The sequence below is a fragment of the Rhinolophus ferrumequinum genome, assembly GCF_004115265.2.
Source record: "Rhinolophus ferrumequinum isolate MPI-CBG mRhiFer1 chromosome 15 unlocalized genomic scaffold, mRhiFer1_v1.p scaffold_54_arrow_ctg1_1, whole genome shotgun sequence".
Classification (NCBI taxonomy): Eukaryota; Metazoa; Chordata; class Mammalia; order Chiroptera; family Rhinolophidae; genus Rhinolophus; species Rhinolophus ferrumequinum.
In genome coordinates this window covers 5,731,710-5,756,910 of record NW_022680357.1, presented here as the reverse complement: position 1 = coordinate 5,756,910, position 25,201 = coordinate 5,731,710, and the positions used below count along the sequence as shown (strand labels likewise).

The 25,201-nt window shown below is 48.6% G+C and overlaps 1 protein-coding gene across 1 annotated transcript in view; it reads right to left on the bottom strand.

The window, feature by feature from the left end:
- Positions 1 to 25,201, bottom strand: part of C15H16orf96 (chromosome 15 C16orf96 homolog) — a 43,685-nt gene that overhangs the window by 16,973 nt on the left and 1,511 nt on the right. The window contains 8 exon segments of the mRNA XM_033100985.1: positions 823 to 933; positions 1,253 to 1,338; positions 2,999 to 3,698; positions 3,701 to 4,619; positions 4,722 to 4,808; positions 5,022 to 5,101; positions 6,268 to 6,372; positions 10,532 to 11,174. Coding sequence (XP_032956876.1) covers positions 823 to 933; positions 1,253 to 1,338; positions 2,999 to 3,698; positions 3,701 to 4,619; positions 4,722 to 4,808; positions 5,022 to 5,101; positions 6,268 to 6,372; positions 10,532 to 10,951 — 2,508 coding nt within the window. The 5' untranslated portion in view covers positions 10,952 to 11,174.

Genomic DNA, 25,201 nt, shown 5'->3' with positions numbered 1-25,201 from the left:
CCCTGCCCGAGTTGCCCTGTGTGGGTCCTGGCCTGACTACAGTGTGTGACCATCTTGGGAGGGAGACAGGCCAAGGGCTTGCCTTGGTTTTTCCCTTTTGCCCCCCACATCCTAATGCATCCCACCAATAGCCCCCCTGGGAACCAGACCCGCCCATGGAAGCCACCTCAGGTGGTTCTGTTTGAGATTTTGTCTCTTTCTACTCTGGGGGCAGGTCATCTCCTCCTGGGAATGACCTTGATCCCTTCTCCAAAGGTCTGCGACACCTCTGGGACAAGGCACAGACCAGATGGGTCCTGAGGTCCAGCTCAGCAATCAGAACCCCTCAGGCTCACGGGAGAAGGTATTGGTGGAGTGAGTCCCTGGTAAGTGCTCTGGACACGCCTCCACAGTTCTCAGGTCAGTAATTATGCTGTTCCAGAAAGGTCCTGCGGTGCTGGTAGCTCAGAAACGAGCCGGTTTAGGGGAAAAGGTATGAACGTAACAGTTGGTGCAGGAAATCCTCTTATTCATTCACTGATTCATTCAGCATATTTTGAGCCTTCACTCTGTGCCAGGCACCTCTGTAGGTGCAGGTGATCCAGTGGTCAACAAAACGGACACCGTCCAGACCCTTCTATTTATGCGTGTGCACGCTCGTGTGTTGGGGGTGGTGGGATTTGTTTCTAACTGAAGTGTAATTTAGGTACAAGCAATTGCCAGTAAAACATCCACTGGTTCCCTTGCCTTCCGTGCATCTGTGAAACCTTGGGGAGGGTTTGAATTTCCCAACCAGGAAAGTCCCCTTAGCGGCCCTTCCTGGGCCCAGCCAGCCCTCCGAACCTTTAACTCGTCCAGGCGAATGTGGACCTTTTCCACTGCCCTGTCCAGCACGACCTGATGATCCTTCATCATCGCTATTTGGTGGCCCCAAATTCTCTGGAGTTCCTCCTCCTGAAATGGGGAAACACAGACATTCAAGGTCTCTGCTTCTGAGGTCCCGATGGCTGGGATGGGGTTTAAAGATGTACCAAACCAATGTGTCTCCAACCTGCCACCCAGGACACTTGCCCACCCACTGGGACCCCGTGCCAGCGGGCATTGCTACGCCTCCTCAGGGCTGTAGCTGCTTTCTTGGCCCGACTCATTGCCCCAGACCTCCTTTCAGTGACAAGACAAACGCTCCATCTTATTCTGGGTCATGGAGTCTGCCATCAGCTTGCCTCATGCCATCATCTTCTTAATAAAAGCTCTTTCTGCCCGGGACACTGACCTGCATCCTGGATTTCTGGAGGCTGACAATCTTTTCTTGCAATGTGCCCACTGTTGTCCCAAGCTTGGAAGTAATTCCCATATTAACTGAAAGCAAAGGAAGGGGTGGCTGCTGGGGGCAGGGATGAGGGAAGATGTTCTGTCTGAAACCGCACCGGCTTTTGTTACGAGAAGGCAGCATTGCCCAATAGAGAGATACTGAGCCCGGGGGTCTTTGAGGTCATTTAAAATTTTCTAGTACTCACATTTTAAAAAAAAAAATAAAAGGAAGCAGGTGACATTGATTTTAATAAAATATTTAACCCAATATATCTAAATAGTATTGTTTAAATATGTAATAAAAATTATTGAGATATTTTATATTCTTGTTTCCGTACCAAGCCTTCCATATCCACTGTATGCTTCCCACTTAGAGCACATCTGAACTTGAACTTGCCCCATTTCAAGTGGCTCAACAGCCACGAGTATCTCCTGGTTATCTTAATATACAGAGCAGGCCTAGGGAAAACTCTCCGGAATTTATTCCCTTCCCCAAAATGACCCTGAGCAAAACTATGAAGTACCTTATTTACAGGTACATTATCCCACCACAAAATAGAAAGGGAGATTTAACAAAAAAGGGCAGGGGTTAAAAAAAAAAAAAAAAAAAAAGCACACTATATCCAGTTCCAGACAGGAGGCCAAAAAGTAATGTACAGGAGCTAGGAGTGTATGAAAAATCGCAGCCTAGATACATTTACAACCGAACGATAGTTTTCTTAACAAAAAGGCAGCTGGTCAGAGGTAGAATTTGGGCTATTAAGGCTTTATGTTTTCAGTTTAAATTCATGACTGTCAGAATCTTAGCTGTGCCCCAGTATTCACTGAGATCAACGTGGTTCTCTGTAGCTACGCTAAGTTCTACTTTCTCTTTTCAAGGTTTGTGGAACAGCACTGCCCATCAGGGGAGGTGCTGCACATGGGTTGACTTAGGTTAATTCCACTATTGTACTTGCGGAGGGTAAAACAGCAAGATAATGATTTAAAGAGAGCCGGGCAGTAGATCTCAGGGTGGGTTCCCAGGCCAGTAGCGTCAGCAGCATTTCCCAACAAGGGTTAGAAATGCACATTCTTGCACCACCTCCCCCAACCACCTGAGTCAGAAACTCTGGGAGTGGGCCCTGAATTCTGTGCTTCACCCAGCCCCCCCCGGGGGTGGGGGGTGCTGAGGAGAAGTCAAGGTTGAAAACCACTGGGGTAGGCCACTCTGCCCTCCGCCCCTCAGGGAGGGCCTGAGATGGGCACATAAATCTACTGGTGCACTGCCACCCAGAATGTGACTGCGGTCTTTACGGATCCGTATGGCCTGGCAGCTGTTCCTAATCCCAAACTGACTGCTTCATCTGGGGTCTGTTCAGGGCACTCTTGAGGATCTGGACTTATCAAAGCGCTGAACAGTAGTCCTGTGTTTCATGGGCTATTGAAAAGGAGATTTTCGAGAGTAATTTTGACATGTGATTTTCCTCTTTAAGTACCAACTTTAGACTCTTAACTATCCATCTCCCCTGAGATAAGACCTCACTATCCATTCATGGTGATGAAGAGACTAGACAGACTAGTACGAGGCCAATGCTTACGTCAAAGGAATGAATGGCGAGTGGTAGAATGCAGATTTTGTTGGGGCACCTAAAGGAGGAGGAGAAGTGCTTCTCGAAGGCTGAGGAGGGCCTGAGCCCTTGCCACCCTCCCGGAGCCAGGCTGGGCCTACCTAGATAAGTCAAGTGCTGTTGCAGGTTGTTTGACAGCTGGGCAAACTCTTCTTTCAGGGAGTCGTGCTTAATGGGCATCTGGGCTAGGTGGCTCATGGTATACTTGCCCGCCTTCTTCTTGTCTGCAGGGGTCATAGCCTGTTTGGCGGCCAGCATGGCCTTGGACAGGGCCATATCAGAGGCATGCGACGAAAAGTCTATCTCCTGTGATAAGTCTTCCTTCTCGGTGTCATCAGTGAAGGCCATGGGGGCTGTGGCCCCACGGAAAAAACCTGCACCCACAATGTCTGCAGAGACCCCTAAAGGGCCGGATGCAGCCACGTTTGTTGCTAAGGTAGCCAATTTGGTGGCAGGCGCGTCCTTGACAGCCCTGGCGGCAATCTCGGCTGCCCGGGCTGCTGAGGTTGTGGCAGATACATAGGCGGCAGTGGCAGCGCCTGTAATGGCAGCAGTGGTTTTCATCCGCGAAAGGGCAGAATGGGGCTTAACGGGGGCTTCACTGGGGGCCTCAGTCCTGGGGGCTCTGTCCTGAAGGATTTTCATATTCCGTAAATAATCTTCCCCATTTGGTGCATCTCTTCCTGGCGAGACCATGACCGCATTGGATGAAGCCAGGCCGAGTCGAGCTCTGTGGCCGGCTGTGTGTCTCTGACGCCCTGGAGCTGAGCAGGCAGGGGGCCCAGTTGGCCTGGGCCACGCTGGAAGTAGTCTAAGCCCAAGAAAGGCCTAGTGCTAGGTGTGGGCCAGCCTCTGGGAGGAGGCCAGCCTCCTGGTGGCAGAGGCCAGACTCCTGGTGGTATGGGCAGAGGGCCTGGGTCAGCCCCAGCTCCGTACACAGGTCCAGGTCCAGGGGCAGGCCCAAGGTCAGTCCCAGGTCTGGGGGCAGGCCCAAGGTCAGTCCCAGGTCCGGGGGCAGGCCCAAGATCAGTCCCAGGTCCGGGGGCAGGCCCAAGGTCAGGTCCAGGTCCGGGGGCAGGCCCAAGGTCAGGTCCAGGTCCGGGGGCAGGCCTAAGGTCAGTCCCAGGTCCGGGGGCAGGCCCAAGGTCAGGTCCAGGTCCGGGGGCAGGCCCAAGGTCAGTCCCAGGTCCGGGGGCAGGCCCAAGGTCAGGTCCAGGTCCGGGGGCAGGCCCAAGGTCAGGTCCAGGTCCGGAAGCAGGCCCAAGGTCAGGCCCAGGTATAGGGGCAGGCCCAGGTTGGAACATGGGCCCAGATGCTGGCGTCAGCCCAGGTGTCAGAGTGGGTCCCAGCCTGGGCCCCAGTGCAGGCATGGGCTTAGGCTTTGGCTGTGGCAGGGAACCAGGTCGAGGTCCAGGCTCAGGCTCCACCTTGGGTGCTGGCCCAGGCTTGAGCACCTGAGGCTGGCCCAGCTCCTGTGCCCCTGTGAGTGGAACTGCCTGGGCAGACTCCTCCTGCTGCAGTTGCTCTGGAACATGGTAATGCCAGACAACATCCAAGGGCTTGAGGAACTGGGCAGCGTCTGAGACCGGGCCAACACTTTCAAGGTCCTTGGTAGTCTGGGGAAGGTCAGTCTCTGGGAGGTGCTCTTCAAAGTGCTCAGATTCCTTCAACTGTAGTGAAAAGCTCCCCGTGGAAAAGTTCCCTGCAGAAAAGGGGGCTGGGCTGGCCAGGGCTGCTCCAGGCAATCTCAGTGGTCACCCTACCCCTCACCCCTAATATCTCTCTATCCCTCACCCCCCGCTGCCTCTATCCTCCTACACTTACTGGGATGGACGTGGCCTTGTGGAGGCTTCTCCAGAGTTCCAGGTCCTCAGCTCTGGGGAAGGTGAGAATCTTTTTCTGGAGAACAAGCTGGGGGATGAGGAAGGGGGTTGGGAATGAGGGGCGTGAATTTGGAGGGAGTGATGGATGCCCTTGGGTGGCTCCCTCGCCCCCACTGCCCTCCACACTTGCCAATAAATGGGCCTTTCCAGACTGTGTTGCCCTCCTTACCCTCCCCATGCCCACCATCCCTGGGACTGGAGGTCGGGGAACCAGGATGGAGGATGGGGCCGAGGCCCTCACCACTTCCTGTTGCAGCTCATCAGCTTCCGGTTGTGCCTTTTCACATCTTCAAAGAAAGTGCCTGTTTTTTCCAGGTGTATCTGTCAAGTGAAGCAAACGCATGGTCAGAGGTGCAAGTTCTGGTCCCAGCCCTGCTTCTCCCACTGCTCAAATACAAGGACTTAGTACTAAGTGACTAAGGGTTAGAGAAGGGAGAACAGATCCCAAAGCAAGTGCTTCCCAGAGAGGGAGAAAGGGGTAGAAAAGGGTTCCCTGGGCAAACACATTTGGGAAATGTTGGGCTTAAAAAGCACTCAATGGGTTTTTGTACTGCAGGACTTTTCAGAGCCTTTAATAGGCAAAAGTACATTAAGAATCTCCAAGAGGTGGGCTGAGGAGGCATTGTCTCTCAAACAGATTTGTCCGACGGTCCTTTTTAGTGTTTCATGACACAGTTTCCTAACAGTATCCTTTTGGCTCAGATGAGAGCTACCCAGCCCAAGACTGAAGTTCTCATATGACAATCAAATGCATACACGGACCTGTGCAATGGGGACAACACATTAAATTGTGCTGTTTGGAGCCAAGCTGTAAAAACCTCAGCCGCAACACCAGCCTGGGAGTGTGGAGAGCTGGCTTTTGAGCCCAGCTCTGACTCCCCAGCTGTGGCCTCACACTGCAGGGAGTCCATGTCTTTCCACATCGTGGTAACGACTTAGAACATGTCCTTGTGGCTATGAAGGGAGCTCGAACGTAGGACTGTGTGGGGTTTACGCTACTTCTCAGTTTGGGTAGAACTTTATAGAAGAGGAAGAGGTGTTCTCTTTCTCCTAAGTTGATGGAAATGTAAGCCTGGAGTTGCCAAGACCTGGGGAGCACCTGCCTGCATATGAAGCCAACCCGAGGAAAATGACCACTGGGAGAGAGAAGCTGGTGTGGTAAGAGCACCTAGATCCAGCTGTACCTAAAGGCAGCCCTGCACTTTGAGTAAATGAGATAATAAATTCTTTTATTTTGTCTACACCAGAATGAAGTAGGCTGTCACTTACAAAGGTGTCCTATCATAGGATGGTGAGGAGCACAGCATGGTGGAAGCCGTGGAGAGTTCAGTGGGACGGGCCAAGTGGCCGGGCCACATCAGCCCCCATCTCCTGCCCCCATGGCTGTGTTCTTTGACTAAGAACGGGCTTCCCAGATTACCCTGTCACCCCAACCACCAGAGGCCTGAGCAGCATGACCAGCTTGGAGGATGCTGGGGAGGGTCTACCTTCTCAAACATTTTCTTCAGAATGTCCACATCCTTCCTGAGGGTTTCAACGCTGACTTTGAGTGCATGAACGTCGGTGAGCAAATCCTGCAGGGTCTTCATAGACTGAAGAGGAAGAGAAGAGGGGAAAACACGAAGTTGAGTGCGGCTGGGAGAGAAGGCAAGTAAAGTGTGGAAGTTCTCTGATGACTGCCTGCTATGGTCCAAAAAGTCCTTTTGGCTCCCCCAGGCCTAGGCTGGACCATATTCAGAGGTCAGCAAATGACACTAAAGTCAACAGTGCTCTGAGCTATCAGGTGGCCTCTGTCAGAGGGTATTCAGTAACCAGGAGTGACTCATCATGAGGCATCTCATGCCCTTTGGTGGGAGTCACTGGAGGATAGCTAAGGGAGTTACGATTGGATTTACATTTTAAAGTGTCCTTCTGAGTGCATGCATAGATTGGCCCTGGGAGGGTAACAGGGGAAGCCGGAGGACCAGTGAGGAAACTTCCAGGCAAGAGCTAAGAATGCAATCCTGGGCTCATAGCTCAGTTTCACCACTGACTGGGGCTGTTACTGCATCTTTCTGAGTTTTCAATTCCTCAATCGTAAATGGTATAAAAAAATATGATAATGTATATAAAAGGCCTAGTGCATAGTTAGGCATTCAGCTAACAAAAATAATAAATAGCAAAATGGCAGAAGTCCTTCTTATCAGTAATTATATTAAACTGATTAAACTTTCCATTAAGAAGCAGAGATCGATAGAATGGATAAGAAAACATGATCCAAACTCATGGTGTCTATAAGAGACATAGTTTAGGTTCAAAGATCCAAGTAAGTTGAAAGTAAAAAGATATAAAAAGATTTTTCATGCAAGTAGTAACTGAAAGAGAACTGGAGTGGATATACTAATATCAGATAAAATAGACTTTAAGAAAAAAACTGTGACTAGAAACACAGAGGGACATTTATAAAAATAAAATGTTCAATCCATCAGGAAGATATAATAAATATAAACATATAGGCACCTAACAATGGAGTCCCAAAATACATGAAGCAAAAATTGACAGAACTGAAAGGAGAAACAGATAACTCAACAAGAATAGCTGACGACTTCAATACCCCATTTTTGATAATGGATAAAACAACTACACAGATCAGCAAGGAAACAGAAGATCTGAACAATGCTATAAACCAGCTAGACATAATAGACACTTACAGAACACTCCACTCAACAATGGCAGAATACATTCTTCTTAAGCACACATAGAACATTCTATAAGAGAGACCATATGCTAGGCTGTAAAACCAGTCTCAATAATTTTTTTTTTGGCGGGGGAGGAGAACAGGACTTTATTGGAGAACAGTGTGTACTTCCAGGACTTTTTTCCAAGTCAAGATGTTGTCCTTTCAGTCTTAGTTGTGCAGGGTGCCGTTCAGCTTCAAGTTGTTGTCCTTCCAGTCTTAGTTGCGGAGGGCGCAGCTCAGCTCCAGGTTCAGTTGCTGTTGCTAGTTGTAGGGGGCACAGCCACCATCCCTTGCGGGACTTGAGGAATTGAAACTGGCAACCTTGTGTTTGAGAGCCCACTGGCCCATGTGGGAATCGAACCGGCAGCCTTCGGAGTTAGGAGCATGGAGCTCTAACCGCCTGAGCCACCGGGTCGGCCCCTCGATAAATTTTTTTTTGTTGAAGATTTTATTGGGGAAGGGGAACAGAACTTTATTGGGGAACAGTGTGTACTTCCAGGACTTTTTTCCGAGTCAAGTTGTTGTCCTTTCAGTCTTAGTTGTGGAGGGCTCAGCTCAGCTCCAGGTCCAGTTGCCGTTGCTAGTTGCAGGGGGCGCAGCTCACCATCCCTTGTGGGAGTCGAACTAGCAACCTTGTGGTTGAGAGGACGTGCTCTAACCAACTGAGCCATCCGGGAGCTCAGCGGCAGCTCAGCTCAAGGTGCCATGTTCGATCTTAGTTGCAGGGGGCAGAGCCCACCATCTCTTACGGGACTCAATTTGTTGAACCAGCAACGTTGTGGTTGAGAGCCCACTGGCCTATGGTGGAATCGAACCGGCAGCCTTTGGAGTTAGGAGCATGGAGCTCCAACTGCCTGAGCCACTGGCCGGGCCCAATAAATTTAAAAAGGACTGAAGTAATACAAAATGTGTACTCTGACTCCAATGAAATTAAATTTGAAATCAATAACAGTAGGTACTATTAGAAATTCTCAAATATGTGGAAATTAAACAACTTTCTCTTAAATAACCAATGGGTCAAAGAATAAATCACAAAGGGAATTTGAAAACAGTTTGACATAAATTAGAATGAAAACACAAAACACACCAAAATTTATGGGATGCAGCTGAAGCAGCACTTAGAAATTTTAGCTGGATGTGACTCTATTAACAAAGAAGAAAGATCTCAAATCAATAGCCTAACCTTCCACCTTAAGACACTGGGAAAAAAAGAGTAAACTACACCTAAAGCTAGTAAAAAAAAATAAAACAATGAAGATTAGAGTGGAAATTAATAAAATAGAGAATAGAAAAATAATAGAGGAAATCAATGAAACTAAAAGCTGGTAGCAAACCTTTAGCTAGATTGACCAAGAATAAAAAAGATGCCTCAAATTACTAGAATTAGAAATGAAAGAGGGAACTATTGAACCTGGAGAAATAAAAACAATTATAAAGGGATACCATGAACAATTGTACGCCGACAACTTAGATCTAAGTTGGATGAAACGGACAAATTCCTAGAAAGACATAAACTACCAAAATTGACTCAAGGAGAAATAGATAATCTGAAAGACCTAAAACAAGTTAAGAGATTGCAATAGTAGTAATAATAACAATACCACTGACTTCTATCAAATATTTAAAGGAGAATACCAATTCTTCACAAATTTTTCCAACAAATAGAGAATTCCAAAGTCAGTCTGCGAAGCTCTGTTCCCAGTGCTCTTTACGGCACGTGCCTCAGTGTTCCCTCGTGCGATGGATGGCCTGCCGTCGCCCCTGCACATCCATCCTCTATCCCAGCCAGCGCTCAGTGCCCTGAAGGTTGACCCACAGGCACTGCATTCACCATAACCACCGGCCCGCCAATTTAGCCAATAGGAGAATGGGAGGTGAGAGGAGGGAGGGTATTTATTCCCCAAGATCCAAAGTCTTCCCACGGCCCTAATGCATCACCAGCTGCTGGGTGGGGAGACAGGAGAGTCTGTGGTCCAAGGCAGGCCCTGCGTCTGAGGCCTTGGTTCCCTTCCTGCTCCCACACTAATGAACATTTCTCACTTATAAAGTTGGGGGGGCCGGCCTGGTGGCTCAGGCGGTTGGAGCTCCGTGCTCCTAACTCCGAAGGCTGCCGGTTCGATTCCCACATGGGCCAGTGGGCTCTCAACCACAAGGTTGCCGGTTCAACTCCTCCAGTCCCGCAAGGGAGGGTGGGCTGTGCCCCCTGCAACCAGCAAAGGCAACTGGACCTGGAGCTGAGCTGCGCCCTCCACAACTAAGATTGAAAGGACAACAACTTGAAGCTGAACGGCACCCTCCACAACTGATTGAAAGGACAACAACTTGACTTGGAAAAAAGTCCTGGAAGTACACACTGTTCCCCAATAAACTCCTGTTCCCCTTCCCCCCCACAAAAAAAAAATCTTAAAAAAAAAAATGATTCCAAAAAAAAAAAAAAAAAGTTGGGATAATGCTCTCTCCCACTCTTCCCATGGCTACTTCACGTAGGTTTTTATTCACTTGCTTTCTGTCCCCCTCGCTAGAAAATGAACTATTATTCGCCTTAACTAGCATGATGCCTCCCCCAAGAGAGGTCCACAGTTATCATTTTTTATTGAGGTGAGAGTCCTATAACATACAATGAACTATTTCAAAGTGAACAATTCAATGACATTTAGTGCATTCACAGTGTAGTGCAACCAGTCTCCATCTAGTGCCAGAACATTTCCATCACCCCAAAAGGAGACCCTGCAACCACTTCGCAGCTGCTTTCCTTTCCCCCCTCCGTCCAGCCCCTGGCAACCACCAGTCTGCTTTCTGTCTCTATGGATGTGCCCATTCTAGACATTTCACATCAATGGAATCACACAATATGTGACCTTTTGTGTCTGCTTGGCTGCTTTCCTCAACACTTGATGATGGGTACAAGCCTGGAGCTTTGGTTCTGCCCAAATGAGGAGGGCCTATCACAAGGGGACACAAGGAAATAGGAGGTGAGATAGCTGGGAGAAGAGCAAAGGCGGCAGGAAGCTTCTGGAGGCAGGACGGGTTACCTTTTCCATGGCTTCTTCGTTGCCCTCCACCACCTTCCGGAGCTTTATCAGCTGCCACAGTTCCTGGGCGGGCCGGCTGGTCCCCTGGCTACCCTGCAGCAGCTCGGAGGTGGAGGGCAGTTCCTGCAGCGCAGCCAGCTGGCTCTCCATCTTGTCGATGCGGCTCACCACGTGGTCAAAGACGTTGTTCAGCCTCTTCATGGGGTTGGGGATGGGTTGGGCATCTCCCTCCCGCGGCATGAACATGGTCTGCGAGGACTGGAGGAAGTCCTCGTCCCCCGAGAGGACCTTCTTGAGCTCCGCCATGTGGATGTGCTCCAGGATGCCATGCAACAGGAGATGCAAGGCCTTGAAGTTTAACACGCCACACTGCGGGATGGCGACGCTGACCAGCTCGGAGAAGGTGAGCGAGAAGCTCATTTTGCCAGGGCATCGGCTGGGCTGGGGTTCTGGGTGTCCCTGGGCTCAAGTGGTGGCTTTCAGTGCACCCACAAGCTGCATGAACAGGTGCTCAGAGACCCAGAGAGGCTGCAAGGCACAGCAGTCGGGAGAATATGGCCTCTGTGCTGGTCACAGAGCTCAGATGAGAGTTTCTGGTTGCTAGGACACCAAAGAACATGGCAGTGGGCGTGCTTCCAAGGGCCTGGAGTGGGGCAGAGTAGGTGCTCAGTTAATAGTTGATGAACATTTGAACAAAGAGCTGGCCTTTTAATTCAAGCCCTTCAGTTACATAGCACCCATGACCCTTTCCAAGAAGCATGTAGGGACGGTGACGGAGAGGCAGGTTGCTCTTCAGAAATCTCTAGAATGAGGACAGGAGACAGAGTTCTTGAGAGTTAGGAAAGCCCAGGTGTTGGGAACAGAGTCTGAAGAGCTAAGCTGGTTTCTGGACAGTGGCCAAATGCTGCACAAGTGCTTCTGGAGGATGGAGGCGAAAAGGGCATGAGACACTGGCTTTCACCAGGTCTGAATCCTGCGTGTTCCTGTCCTCCCGAGGGCACGAGTGACCTTCCTGAACCTTGCTGTGTTCCTGCTTTGTACTGGGGCTCACCAAGACCCCAGTGCTCAGAAAGCTTAAGGACATGGCCGTAAGCCAGCTGCCACAGTCACGGTCAGGCCCTGCTTCTATCAATTCTCAGGCATGACGATGCCAGCCTGCTGGTCCTGGCTTCCTAGGGAAGTTTGCAGGGAAGGCCCCCAACCCAGTCCATGAGAGCCCCCTGCCCTGGCCCACCCGTGTTCCTGGCATACAGTACACACTGCTTATATACAGCACATGGCATGAGCCCCGCCTGGGGTTTGAGTGGACTCAGGACCAATCTCCCCAGCTTCCTGTCCACTTCGGGTTTGTGCAGATGGGTGTGACTCTTTCTCAACAGAGGTGTGACATGGTACAAATGCCTTAACCTCTCTGTCACAGCCTCCCTGCCTGCTAAATGGGAAATAAAACCTTCCATGTGGGGTTGCCATGGCAGGGGGTGGGGGGGGTGTGTAGAAATAAGATTTGTAAAGTGCCAGGCCAGTGAGGACCTAAAGAGTTCCTTGCACAGACGACCTGGTATCCCACTCTTGCCTGTGATGACGCCATGGAAGAAAGGGCCCAAGAGACTCGTCTGAATTTAAGGTAAAGACCTTGGCAGAGATGTTGTTGTTTAAGCACATGTTCTTGACCTCATGTCAATGAATGCTTCTGCTGAGGCCAGTACTACTCTATCCACAAAACCTAGTTACTTCAGGAATCATGGGAACTGACGTTGGGACGCTCAGTGCTACAACACTCCGTTTGTTCTCTTTAGACACACCAGCTTGCTTGGAAGGGACTGCTTAGTTCCACTACAGGAATCTGCCCACCTTGAAAGGAAAAAGAAAACCGGCTCACTCTTACTGTGGTAAATGTATACACCCCCAGTTCTGCCGGGGCCCCATTCAGATACCACTGGTTTGGGGTTTTTTTGTAACAGCTCTATCGAGATATAATTCTGATACTATACCATTCACCCATTTAAAGTATATAGTTCAATAACTTTTAGATTATTCACAGAGCTGTGCAAGCATCACTGTAATCAACCTACAAACATTTCCATCATCCTACAAAGAAAAGCTGTATCCACTGGCGTCACTCTCCATTTCTGAAAGCCCCAGCCCTGGAAACCATTGATCTACTTTCTGTCACTATGGATTTGCCTCTTCTGGACATTTCACGTAACTCAGTATGTGGCCTTTTGTAACTGATTTCTTTTATTTAGCATCATGTTTTCAAGGTTCATCCAGGTTGGAGCATGTGCCAGCACTTCACTCCTTTTTGTGGCTGAATAATATTCCATTGCATGGCCAGACCAGTGTGTTTACCAGCTCATCCACTGATGGATATTTGGACTGTTTCCACCGTTGCACTATTGTGAGAGATGCTGCTACGAACAGTTGTGTATAAATTTTTGCTTGAGTACACGTTTTCAGTTACTCAGTTACCTAGGAGTGGAATTACTGGGTCACAAGGTAACTACGTGAACACCGAGGAACTGCCAGACTGTTTTCCACAGCAATGCACTATTTGACACTCCCCCACGCGCGATGTCTGAGGGTTCCAATTTCTCGCCGTCATCACCAGCACTTGTCGTTGCCCGTCTTTTTTCATTACAGTCATCCTGGTAGGTGTTGGATACTCTTTGTTATGTGGCCACCAGGCTTCTAGCCACCTGCCACACACTCACTTGTCCTGGGCATTCTGGAGGATCGTTAGAGCCTTCCAGATGTTGAAAATTACCCTGAAAAGTGGATTGTGTTCCCCTGAAAAGAACACCCAGACACCTCCAAAAAGACGTCAACACAGGCTACCTGGGAGAGCTCCCAAAGGGATGAGTGAGGCTCCCTTCATGCACACGAACGCGAGCCACAGTTCCACGGCAGGGGTAATGCAATTGGGCAAGGTCCTCCACAACTTGTCTCTTACCCTCGCAGATGTCATCAGCCACACAATTTGTGCTCCGGCAAACCAAGTGAAATGTAAATTCATTAGCAAATTCATTCGTGAAACCTGGAATTTCTTCTTGGCTAACCGTGGGGGAATTTATGCTCATGCAAACACTTCTTGGGGCATCTATGTAAATACTTCATAAATACCAAGGTCAGGTAGAACAGTGTGTGACTAGGCTTTAAAAAAAAACAAATGCCACCTGGCTCTCTAAAGGAAGACCAGCTGGACTTTGGGGGGTGTTTTCATGGCTGGGTTCGGCACAGAGGCCTGTCTTCAGGATCTCGTGCCGGACACAATAGCCAGTTGTTTCTGATAATGGCCTGTGTGCGGGTGGCCGAGGTGGGCTGTCCTGGGAGACACCTGGACAACCTACCCTGTAAGACAGCAGGAGGCTCTAACCACAGCCCAGCTACGACAAGGTTCTCTGAACAATATCCTCCTGACCGGCACTTGGCACCAGCGAAGCTCTGAGTGTCTGCTCTTGGCTATGGGGTGGGAAGAAGAGAAAAGCAGCTCCTAGCAGTGGGAACTGGCCTGGCACCACTGGCCCTGGAGTTCCTGGGAGGGCCTTGGTACTCTCCTGTGAACACAAACAACTCCATGGAACACCAGACCCAACAGGGCCGCTCTGGCCCGGTGATGGATGGGCCAAGACAAACCAGACCAGTCATAATCAGGTCTGAACTCAGACGAAACCAAGACCGTTGGCCAAACCACAAACATGACCAGAGAGGCCCCTACCACAGCTCATAGCAGTGACTTCTGCTTCTTGACCAACTAGAGCAGGGGTGTCAAAGCTGCGGCCCGCGGGCCAACTGCAGTTAATTGGCCCGCAATCCATTGTTAATTGGCCCGCAGCAAATTCCAAAAATATATTTAGTTTACTTAAATAAACCAGGTGAGACAATACGTACTTCACCTCGAGTGAGTGGCCCGGATATTTGTGTATTTTACCGCATACGGCCCTTGGTAAAAAATGTTGAAAAAAGTTTTGACACCCCTGAACTAGAGCTTTATCTGCTTCACTCCTCCTGCCTTCTAGATCAGGTTGATCAAAGTGCCCAATCATAGAATTAGCCTCACTTCCTGATAGACCCAATCCAGAACACTCCCCCCAGTCACCTAACACAGGCCCAAATCCTGTAACAAATCCTTCTAACTTAACCCTCTTATCAGATGCCCCTGGGCTCCCCACTGTGTTGTAAGGCCTAAAATTTCAAGTGCTGCCTTGATATCTTTGGTCCTCACAGGGCTTCAAAGGACTAACCATGAGTCCCTCTGCTTTTGTCAGATATGCCCCACACCCAGCAGGAAAGTGCCCACCTGGCTAGTTCTCCCACCAGCCAGACCAGCTGCACTCCACCCTGTCCTCAATCCGAGGGGCTTCATTTCCCTGCCAGCCTGGGAAACTATTCAAACAAGCCAGTTACCTCCTATAGGAACCAGGGGGTACACCCCACTCTGTTACTACAAAGCCTGCAGCCCACCGCCCCTGCTCTGGTTCACTCTGTTCCCAAGGGCAACCTGAGTGGCCCTGCCTGCTGTGCGGCGTCCTCTCCCCCTGACAGTGACTGGATGTGTCTGACAACTGCTGTCAGTCTCATCTGTTCAATGCCGAGGTAGTACTATTGAGGGCAGGGGTCAGCAGGCTGAAGGGGAAGTATCAATCAGAACACGCATGGTGGGGCTGGCCCGGTGGCTCAGGAGGTTGGAGCTCCATGCTCCTAACTCTGAAGGCTGCTTGTTCGATTCCCACATGGGCCAGTGGGCTCTTAACCACAAGGCTGCCAGTTCGACTCCCATAGGAGATGGTGGGCTGCGCCCCCTGCAACTAAGATTGAACACGGCACCTTGAGCTGAGCTCCCGGATGGCTCAGTTGGTTGGAGCGCGGGCTCTCAACCACAAGGTTGCCGGTTCGATTCTCGCAATGGAGGGTGGGCTGTGCCCTCTGCCACTAACAACAGCATCTGGACCTGGAGCTGAGCTGCGCCACGACTAAGATTGAAAGGACAACAACTTGACTTGGAAAAAGGCCTGGAAGTACACACTGTTCCCTCAATAAAGTCCTGTTTCCCTTCCCCAATAAAATCTTTAAAAAAACCAAAAAGCAAAAAAAGAACATGCATGGTATGTGTTCTTGCTCATGGAGACAAGTCAGCAAGCCCAGCTTTGCTCAACTGCAGTGGATTCCTGCTGGTCTTGGCTGGAGGGACCGACCTTGCAAACTTAGGAAAATTGCAGGGGTCAGAGCTTTTGGATTTTGGAACTGTAGTCAAAGGGATGTGGAGCTGTATTATTAAGGAACCATAAGCAAGACTTACCTAGGTGGGCAAGGGAAGATCAAGGGAAATGGGTACTTTTTAGTAGAATCACACTGCTGGAAAGGCGCGGGGCCTTTCCAAAGAAACGTGAGCAATGGGATGTGAAGCAATTCTTGATCACTGGGGGCCCGGCTGGGACCATGAATGGCTCCTTGTCATTCTGGAGGGGTGCCCAGCACCTCAAACCATTCCTGTGTCTGGGGAGGTGTCCACTTCAGGAGTTGTGTGGGAGGTGGAGCGTCCACTACCTCTTCCCCCAGCTTGCTCTGAAGCTAAGGCATGGCATGTAGGGAAAAGCCAGTCGGTGCTGGCAACTCCCGGGGCCCACGGGGTGTGTTCCTCCGGGATCGAAGAAAGTGAAGCTACTAAATCAGCCCAGATTTCAACAGTTCAGAGAGGTGGAAACTCAGCTCAGAGCCCAATCTGGTCTCAGGCCTTCCAGGTAAGGGCTGCAAACGAAAAACAGAGATCCTGAGATGTTTCCTGGCACCTGGCATTGGGCCTGTGTGACTGACTCTTCATTCTTTCCTTCACCCAATGTTTACTGCGCACTTACTAGGTACCAGGTGCTGCTTTTAAGTACCGAGGAGACCACAGTGAGCAGGTCGGAGGGGACCTCTGCTCTCGCAGAGCGTGTAGGCTAGTGGGGACGATGGACACTTATTTTACAACAAAGAAATAAAATCCCTGCAGACAGTGATAGGAGTTAGGAATATATGAACCAGGACCAAATGAGAATGGGGGATGGGCGCTAACTGGGTAGGGCTGTTGGGGTAGCCAGCTTCCAAGGCCGCCCCCAAAGATACCCCTGGGACTCATACCCTCGTGTGGTCTCCTTCCACTCTGTCCCAGCAAAGCTGCTGGTGTACCTTATACCACCAATGTGCACCTATGCACACGCATGCACTCATTCGTTTCACAAACAGAATGGCAAGATTTGGGGAAGCTGTGTATGTTGCAGGTGATGTGATGCTCCTAAACCAGAACATGTATGATAAAAATGCAAAAAAAAAAAAAAAAAAAAAAAAAGCCAATGTGTTTGACTTGAAAGGATCCAAAAATCATGTCATTTTAGGTCTGGAAATAAAAGACTTACAAAAATGAAAGACCTAAAATGCTGGCTGCTTGTGTGTTCCCAGCTTCCTGAAGAATTTGCTGGCCCTCAGGAGGGACGCTGCTCTTAGGTCAACAGACAGCAGCTGTGATCTCGCACCGCTCAGTTCTGATGGCGGAACCCTAATTCAGACAATTTTGGGATGAACTTGTCACTGGGACATGCTTTGAATTGCTGGTTGGAGCCAGAAGCCAATTAGCATGACTGGAAACAAGAAGTAGCATTTTTTTCCCCTCCCTAATAAACAGAGGTCAAGGATTAAATCAGTTCTGTAAAGTGCTATCAATCTGCTTTGCCCAGACAAGCCATTGTTCATGCTGGAGAAATAGCTGAGAATGATAACCAGGTGACCTTTCTTACCTCACTCCAGGAAGAACTGAGAGAGGGAAGGATTGCTAGGGAAGGATTAGAGGTTATGGTGAATGTCTGTCATTTCTGGCTGCCTAGTATCTGGTCAGTCTGCGTGTTTGGAATAGGGGTGAAGGTGGAGGCAGGGACTCTCATGACAGGTGCAGGTGACCACAGTCCAATCAGACTGCCCCATTTGTGGTTAGGTGTGAAAAATCAACAAGGCAACTGCTGTCCTTGGTTCTGAATTTCAGGACCAATACTTTTAAAAAAATCTCTTGAAATGCAAATCAGCTCTGGACTAATCTGCTGGGGCTGTGAGGCTGTGGGGTAAGCATGTCTGGGGTAGTGGGTGGAACTATTGACTCAGCTACTTACCATGTTAGGCGAGATGTCTGATCTTAGGCAAGCCGCTATCTCCCTGAGCCTCAGGTTTCTCGTCTCTAAAACGGGGTTAGTGGCCTTTAGTCCCACTAGGATGGAAGGCACATGGAAAGGGAAGGGAGTTTTCAGCACCCTCAGTGGAGCCGAGGGCCCAGTGGCAGGGTCGCTGGGCAGTGGCACACTAAGCTTTCCAAGCAGGCACCCCAGGCTCAGGCCCAGCTTCCTGGTTCCCATCTGAGCTGGGTTCCTCAACCAGGGAACATAATTCTGTGAGCAACCATGACCTTCTAATCAAGTCCTTTTCTGCTCAGGTAACTGTTGCTTGCAACCAAGCATCCCCGACTGGTCCAAAGTGCCCATTTGTAAGTCTGGCTAAACGTCACAGTCAGAAAAAAACAAATGGAACTCAGGGGTGAAGGTCAGCATTGTCTTGGTTACAGCCAATGAGAACCTGCACTCGCTGGGCCCCCTGACCTCCACCCACCCAGGAGGAGATGTCCAGGTGGGAGCAAGGGTTTCAAGTGCCCAAATTTCTCCTCGGAGGGCATAAAATGTTTACATTTGCACTGAGACTTGGATAGGGCACTGCCCAGCACCATTAATGAGACCTCAGACCGGAGCCTCCCTGGACCTCTTGGAGATGCCCAGGGATCTGGGGGGATTTACCTCCCCCCAATCACTCACATCACATCTTCCATAGGCCCTACTGACTTTTCCTAGATAGCCCCCCAATTCCCTCAAGTCCCATCCTTGTCCACTTTCCGCCCTGACGTCCTTCGCGTGGGATAAAGACCAAACCACTTGACATCTGTAGACCACATAACTGGGTCCGTCTCTCATGGTTTGGCCTCAACTTGTAGCTGTTCTTTCTTTCTGACTAACTCCACCCCCTCCTCCAGCCTCCGGCAACTACCTTCCTTCTTTCTGTCTCTATGACTTGAACTACACTAGGCACCTCATATAAGTGGAATCATACAGTATTTGTCTTTTTATTTGACATGCTTTCACTTAGCATAATGTCCTCCAAGTTCACCCAGGCTGTAACATCCTTTCTTAAGGCTGAATAACATTCCATTGTACGTACACATTTTGCTTACTCACTCATCCGTCGATGGATGATGGACACTTGGGTTGCGTCCATATTTTGGCTTTTGTGAATAACGCTGCTCCAAACATGGAAGCGCAAATACCTGCTCAAGAACCTGCTTTCAATTCTCTAACCCAGTAGTGGAGTTGCTGAATCATATGGTAATTCTATGGTTACTTTTTTGAGGAACTGCCATACTGTTTCCATGGTGGCTGCATCATTTTACATTCTCACCAGCAATGCATGAAAGTTCCAATTTCTCCGCAACCTTACCAGAACTTCCTATTTTCTGTTTTTCTGATAATAGCCACCCTAATGGGTGTCAGGTGATATCATGGTGGTTCTGGCTTGCATTTCCCTAATGATTAGTGATGTTGACCACCTTTTCAAGTGCTTATTGGCCATATAAATACATCTTCTTTTAAGAAATGGTTAAGTCTTTTGTCCATTTTTAAATCACATTGTTTTTTGTTGCTGAGTTGTAGGAATTCTTTATATGTTTTGGAAATTAACCACTAATCAGACATATGATTTTCAAATGAACTCTTTTAGTCCTTTTGTCGTTGTTATAGTCCCTCCTGCCACAGGCCCTTGGCACATGTAGTCTCTCTGGCAGATACATTTTTCCTTCTCATCTTTATTTGGGAAAGGAAACTCCTACTCATCATTCAGCTCAGCCATCACTTTCCAAGGGAAGCCATCCCCACATTCTTGATTAGGTTAAATGCCCCCTACTCTGGGATCTTAATATTTCTCATGTCTTTCCTTTACATGCTTCTTACGGTTGTTTGTGGAGCTCTTCGATTAGTGCCATTCACTCCAAATACTCTGGGAGTTCCTAGTGGTAGATTATATCTTCCCTCCAATAGGTAATGGCTCCATAGTAGGTGCTCAATAAATACTAAATGACTGAATGAATAAAACAGAGTAATTTGTAGAGAGCCTTTTCTCTAGGAAGAACCATAAATGGAGATATTTGCTTCTTTAGGTTAAACCTCTAGATGAGTACAGGAAGGCTGATTTTAACCTTCTGCCCTAACAATATTGAGCTGCCCCAGTTCGACTCACATAAGGTGGATTAAATGACACAAAAAAAGTTGAAGATAATCTGAAGCTACACTGAACGATCCTTAATAACGTGTTCAGGGACCCACTGTGGTGAGACTGAATTTACAGTTGCTTTAATGCAAACAATAATACGACAAGGCAGGGATTACTCTTATTTTTCTTCCAGCTCTTTGATATATTATCCCACTGCCTTCTAGCCTCCATTGTCTCTGTTGATAATTAGCTATTCATCTTACTTAGGTTCCTTTGTAGGTGATGAGTCATTTTTCTCTTGCTCTTTTTAAGACTTTTTTATTTTCTTGTCTTTTAACTCTGATGTGTCTTGGTGTGGATCTCTGCATTTTTCCTACTTGGAATCGGTTGAGATTCTTAAATGTATAGGTTAATGGTTTTTTGAAAGTACATTTGGGAAGTTTTCAGTCCTTATTTCTTTGAATATTTTTTCTGCTCCTTTCTCTCTCTCCTTTCCTCCGATACCCCTATGACACATATGTTGGTGCACTTAAAGGTGTCCCCCATTTCTCTGGAGCTCTGTTTATTTTCCTTCATTCTATTTGCTCTGTTTTTCAGATTGCATAATCTCTATCAACCTAGCTTCAAACTCGCTAGTTCTTTCTTCTGCCAGTTCAAGCACTATTGTTTTGTAGATGAGGAAATAAAGATCAGAAAACTTAAGTCATTTACTGAAGGTCACCTAGTAACTTACTAAGTGCCAGGGCCAGGACTTGAATCTAAGATCTCAGCTCTCATCCTGCCAATCACTTATTCGTTCATTTGCTCTCTCAACAAATATTTACTGACTGTTGACTATCTGCCAGCAACTATTCTAGGGGCTAGAGAACATCAAACAGATAAGATTCCTGCCCTCATGAAGACATCAAACAATTAAACAAACATAAATAATGTACCTCAAATGATGATAAATGCTATGAAGAAGTGAACCTGGCAATAAGACAATGGGGCCAGGTGCTCGGGTGTCTGTGGAGGTGACATCTGAGTTGAGACCTGAAGAGAAGGCGTTCCTGGAGCTCCTTCAGGACTCAGATCTTTTACCTTCTTCTCTGTCTCTCTAGCACCAGAACACAGAGACTGGCACATAGCAGGTGCTCAGTAAACATCTGCTCCATGGATGACAGGTACAAATGCTTATGAGCCATATTAATGACAGAAATATTACAAAATGGACGTTAACATTGAAATCATTCATGCTTCTGCTTAGAATCATTTAACATTAAAATTTGAAAGTCTGGCAATACCAAGGGTTGGCGAGGATATGACCAGCAGAATACTCAGATGCTCTGATGGAGTGTAAATTGGTAGAAGCACTTTGGAGAAACAATGTGGCAGCTGAATATATGCACAGGCCATGACCCAGCCATGCCACCCCTGAAGGGGCACCTGACAGAAATATACTCATATGATGCACTAGCATGTCTGTAAAAGCAACATCATAATAGACAGAAATTCCCATCTGGGAATTACCAGAAGTCTATAAACGGCAAAATAGACAAACTGGTCATATATTCACATAATGGGCTATCATATTGCGATGGGAACGAATATTGACAACTATGTGTAACAATATGGATGACTTTCCTAGATATACAACTGAGCAAAAGAAACTGTATACAAGAGCTATCCTGTATGAACCCATTTCCATAAAAAGTGCAAAAATGGAGAAAATTAATCTTTGCCGTTAGAAGTCAAAAGCGTGGCGACCCTGGAGTGACCTCATCCATACTTGGAAGGGAGCATGACGCAGAGTTGCTGGGAGTGGGCACAGCAGTGTGCCCCTTTTGTGAAAATACACCACACTGTATGCTTCTGATCAGAGTGCTTTTCTGTATCAAAGGTTTGGAAATCTGCAACAATTCAAACCAATCAATGACCCAACAGTGTGGATTCCACAAGGGTGGCGGGCTCCCTTCCTGTCCTGTGCTGGCTGTAAAGACAGAGTTTTGCAAAGATGGGTCCGAGTATGACAGCTTCCTCTCTCACCCGTGTGGGCTGGCTCACACGGGCTCTGCAGAGCAGCTCGCGGGGTGAGGAGACCATCCGTCTAGGATCACAAGAGCTAGATCCACTGGCTTTGCAACTCTGAGCGTGTTACTCTTAGGTAAATGTGCACAGGCTCCTAGTGGGAATGAAGAGAGGTGTGTGTGTAAAGTGCTCATCTGGGGGCACAAAGGAAATGCTCAGAGATGTTCACTGCAGCTCCCAAAACGATCACATTATTGTGTTTGAGGTTTTCAAGCCAATGATGAATGAGCTTGATGGAAGGAAGGGCTAAGGAGGAGGCAGAGAATTGTGGGAGGAGAGCAGTACCCCTCGTGGGGCTCCAGCTGTGCTGCAATGGACAGAACCCCTTCAGTCACGTGGAAAGCTGCATGACAAAAACTGTATACCAAATGCTCCAACTGGTTAAGAGAAGACAGAAAAACATGTGAAACAAATCTGTTCTTAGGAGCTGGCCTAGTGAGTCCTTCTGGGGGGGTGACAGTGAGTGGGAAGGGGGCAGAGAGGAGGTTGCTGGGGGGCTGCTCATTGTTCTGTGTCTTCACCTGGTGCTGGTTGCACTAACAAGTTGAGGTTCGTGAAAATGCATTAAGCTCAATACTTAAGATTATGTGCCCTTTCCTTATGGATCTCAATGTACGAATAGGCCTGATTTTAACTCTGGCCCAAGAGAACTAAACTAGAGGGATGAACATCTCCCCCCACCCCCCACCCCCATCCTCCCTACCTGCCCCAGCCCTGTCAAGCAGGCTACCTGCCCCAGGCCCTGTCAAGTCAGGAAGGTAAACAGAAGACTTCGCCACGTCCCCTGCGCCACTGTTTTGCCAGCAGATGGCACTGGTTGTAGAGAGGACGGAGGAACACACTCTTTCTGCGCCTTTGGGCTGTTTCCTGCACAACCTGGGAGACAAACAGCTCTCAGGAACACAGTGCGCTGGACCCACTGAAGGCCAACAGTGGCAGGGGCCACCAGGTGCAAAAGAACCTGTCACTGAAGGTGTGCTGGGCCTAAGGCGCTCGCAGCCCCACTTAGGATAAAATCTGGACTGAAAATAAAGGGTAGCTGGCTTTGCAGTACAGGTGTGAGTCTTGGAGACCAGAAGGGAGGAAGGTGACATAGAGGGGGCCAAGGGTGTGTGTTGGTATGGAGGGCAGGTGTCTGCAGAAAGCATTCGCCAGGAAAAGATGAGACAAGCACCTGTACTGCAAGACTGCCAAGGACACCTCCTAACACCCCCTGGGACAGTTGTGGGCTCCTGGTCTCAGATACGCCCAGGAGGCTCCCAGAGCAAACTAGATAACACGGTAAGATCACGCCATCTCGGCACAGAGGTGCCTGCCTTTACTCTGTTGTTTCATCATGCGCCTGAATTCTTCCGCGTTGCTACCTACTTTTTTTTTTTTTTTGGTAACTGCTTTATTAAGATATAATTCACATTCACCCATTTAAGCGTACAATTCAAGGCTTTTAGCCAATTCGCAGAGTTGTGCAACCACCGTGAGAATCAATTTCAGAACATTTTCATCACCCAAAAAGAAAAACCCTGTGCCCATTAGCAGTTGCCCCCGCCCCCCGATTTCCCCCAGTCCTAGGCAACAGCTCGTCTTTCTGTCTCTATGGATCTGCCTATTCTGAACATTTCATATAGATGGGATCACACAACACGTGGTCTTACGTGACTGGCTTCTTTCGCTGGGTATCCTGTTTCCTGGGCTGATCCATGTCGTGGCGTGAAATCAGAACTTTATTCCTTTTTATGGCTGAATAATAGTCCACTGTATGGATGGACCACACCTTGTTGATCTGTTGGCGAGTTGTTTCCACTTTCTTGGCATTAGTGAATGCGGACATTCGCTCTGTGAATATGAACAAATGCTGTGGACATTTGTGAACAGATTTTCGTGTGGACATGTTTCCATTCTCTTGGGAATATTCCTAAGAGTAGAATACCCGGTGAGTCATGTTTGATGTGTTCAGGGACATGTGTCTTTGGCTTTATGTGCAAATACAATCTAATCATCTCATTTATTCCTTGATTCCTGTTAACAGCAAGAGGGAGCTGGCAGTTCCATTTTTGTAAGTGAGGGAAGTAAAGCCCAGAGCACTCAAAGGACAGCCAACAATAAGAAAGCTACCGCGTGTACTGAGTGCCAGCACATGCCAAACACCAGGCCAAGTGACCTAACTGCAATGAGCCGTTCCATCCTCACAACAGCCTATGAAGCTGGCATTATATTTACTCCCACTTTATGGTTAGAAAATTTGTATTTTGAACAAGTGATGTGGCCCAAAACTTGAACCCAGTTCCAGCTCAGTAAGTTTTAGGTTCTCACTGGCTCGCAAATCCTCTGCTATTCAGTGGACTCTGGAGGGTCAGCAAATTTTCACCCAGCCTCTGGAATGGTAAGGTTTGCATGTCCGTTCTACTTCATCTCTACTGCATGGGACACTGGACCACCAAAGCCCTCCTTCCTCTCTGACTCTCTTCTTAGTCTCCATGAATCTTTCTTGGATACATCCTAGAGTCCCTTTCCTTCCATAACGGGTCTCCTTGCCTCCTATTTCCACCATTTCCACACTGCCAGAATGACTTGCCTAAAACACAGATCTAGTCATATCACTCAGCTTCAAATTTGCAACATTCCCCATCACTACTGAACAGGTAAGTACTACACTCCATACACTGGTCTGTAAGACCCTCATCTTTCCCCACCCTACACCCTCCCATTTCATACTGTCATGTGGGGTGTCATGCGGTCTCCTGTCCCGCTCCCCACATAAGAATGCAGGACATGGTGAGGCCAAAAAGGAACACCCATGGAGCCATAGATAGGGGAGTCATACCACTATAGTCTAGCTGGCGGCTGGGTTGGAGACACATGAAGTAAGAGCCACACGATCCGTAGCCTGCCATCCACTTCTCTCTGCCAACCAACCTCACTTGCTAACTGCAATCCGCCTCTCTGCAATGCACAATCCACAGTCCACGCTTGTTAGCTTAGCCACGGCAGTTATATCAGTGGCCAATGGCTAACCCGTAACAGCTGATGGCTGGCCAACTAGTCACAGCTGATGGCCATCTACCACCCAAGCCAGCACCTTTCCACGGGAGGCCAAGAGCCTGGAAACTGCTCTCTGGGGCTCTGTCCCCACAATACCCTATAATCCAGCCATAAAGAACCGCTTGCAGTTTCGCAGAGACACTCTGTCATTCCTCTGGGACTTTGCATTAGCAGTTCTCACGGCCAGAGTGCCCTTGCCCACAGACTCTTACACGTCCTTCAAGTCCCAACCTGAATGTCCCTCTTCTCTCTGAAGCTCCCCTCCTCTGGGTACTACATCCTCCAGCTCTCAAA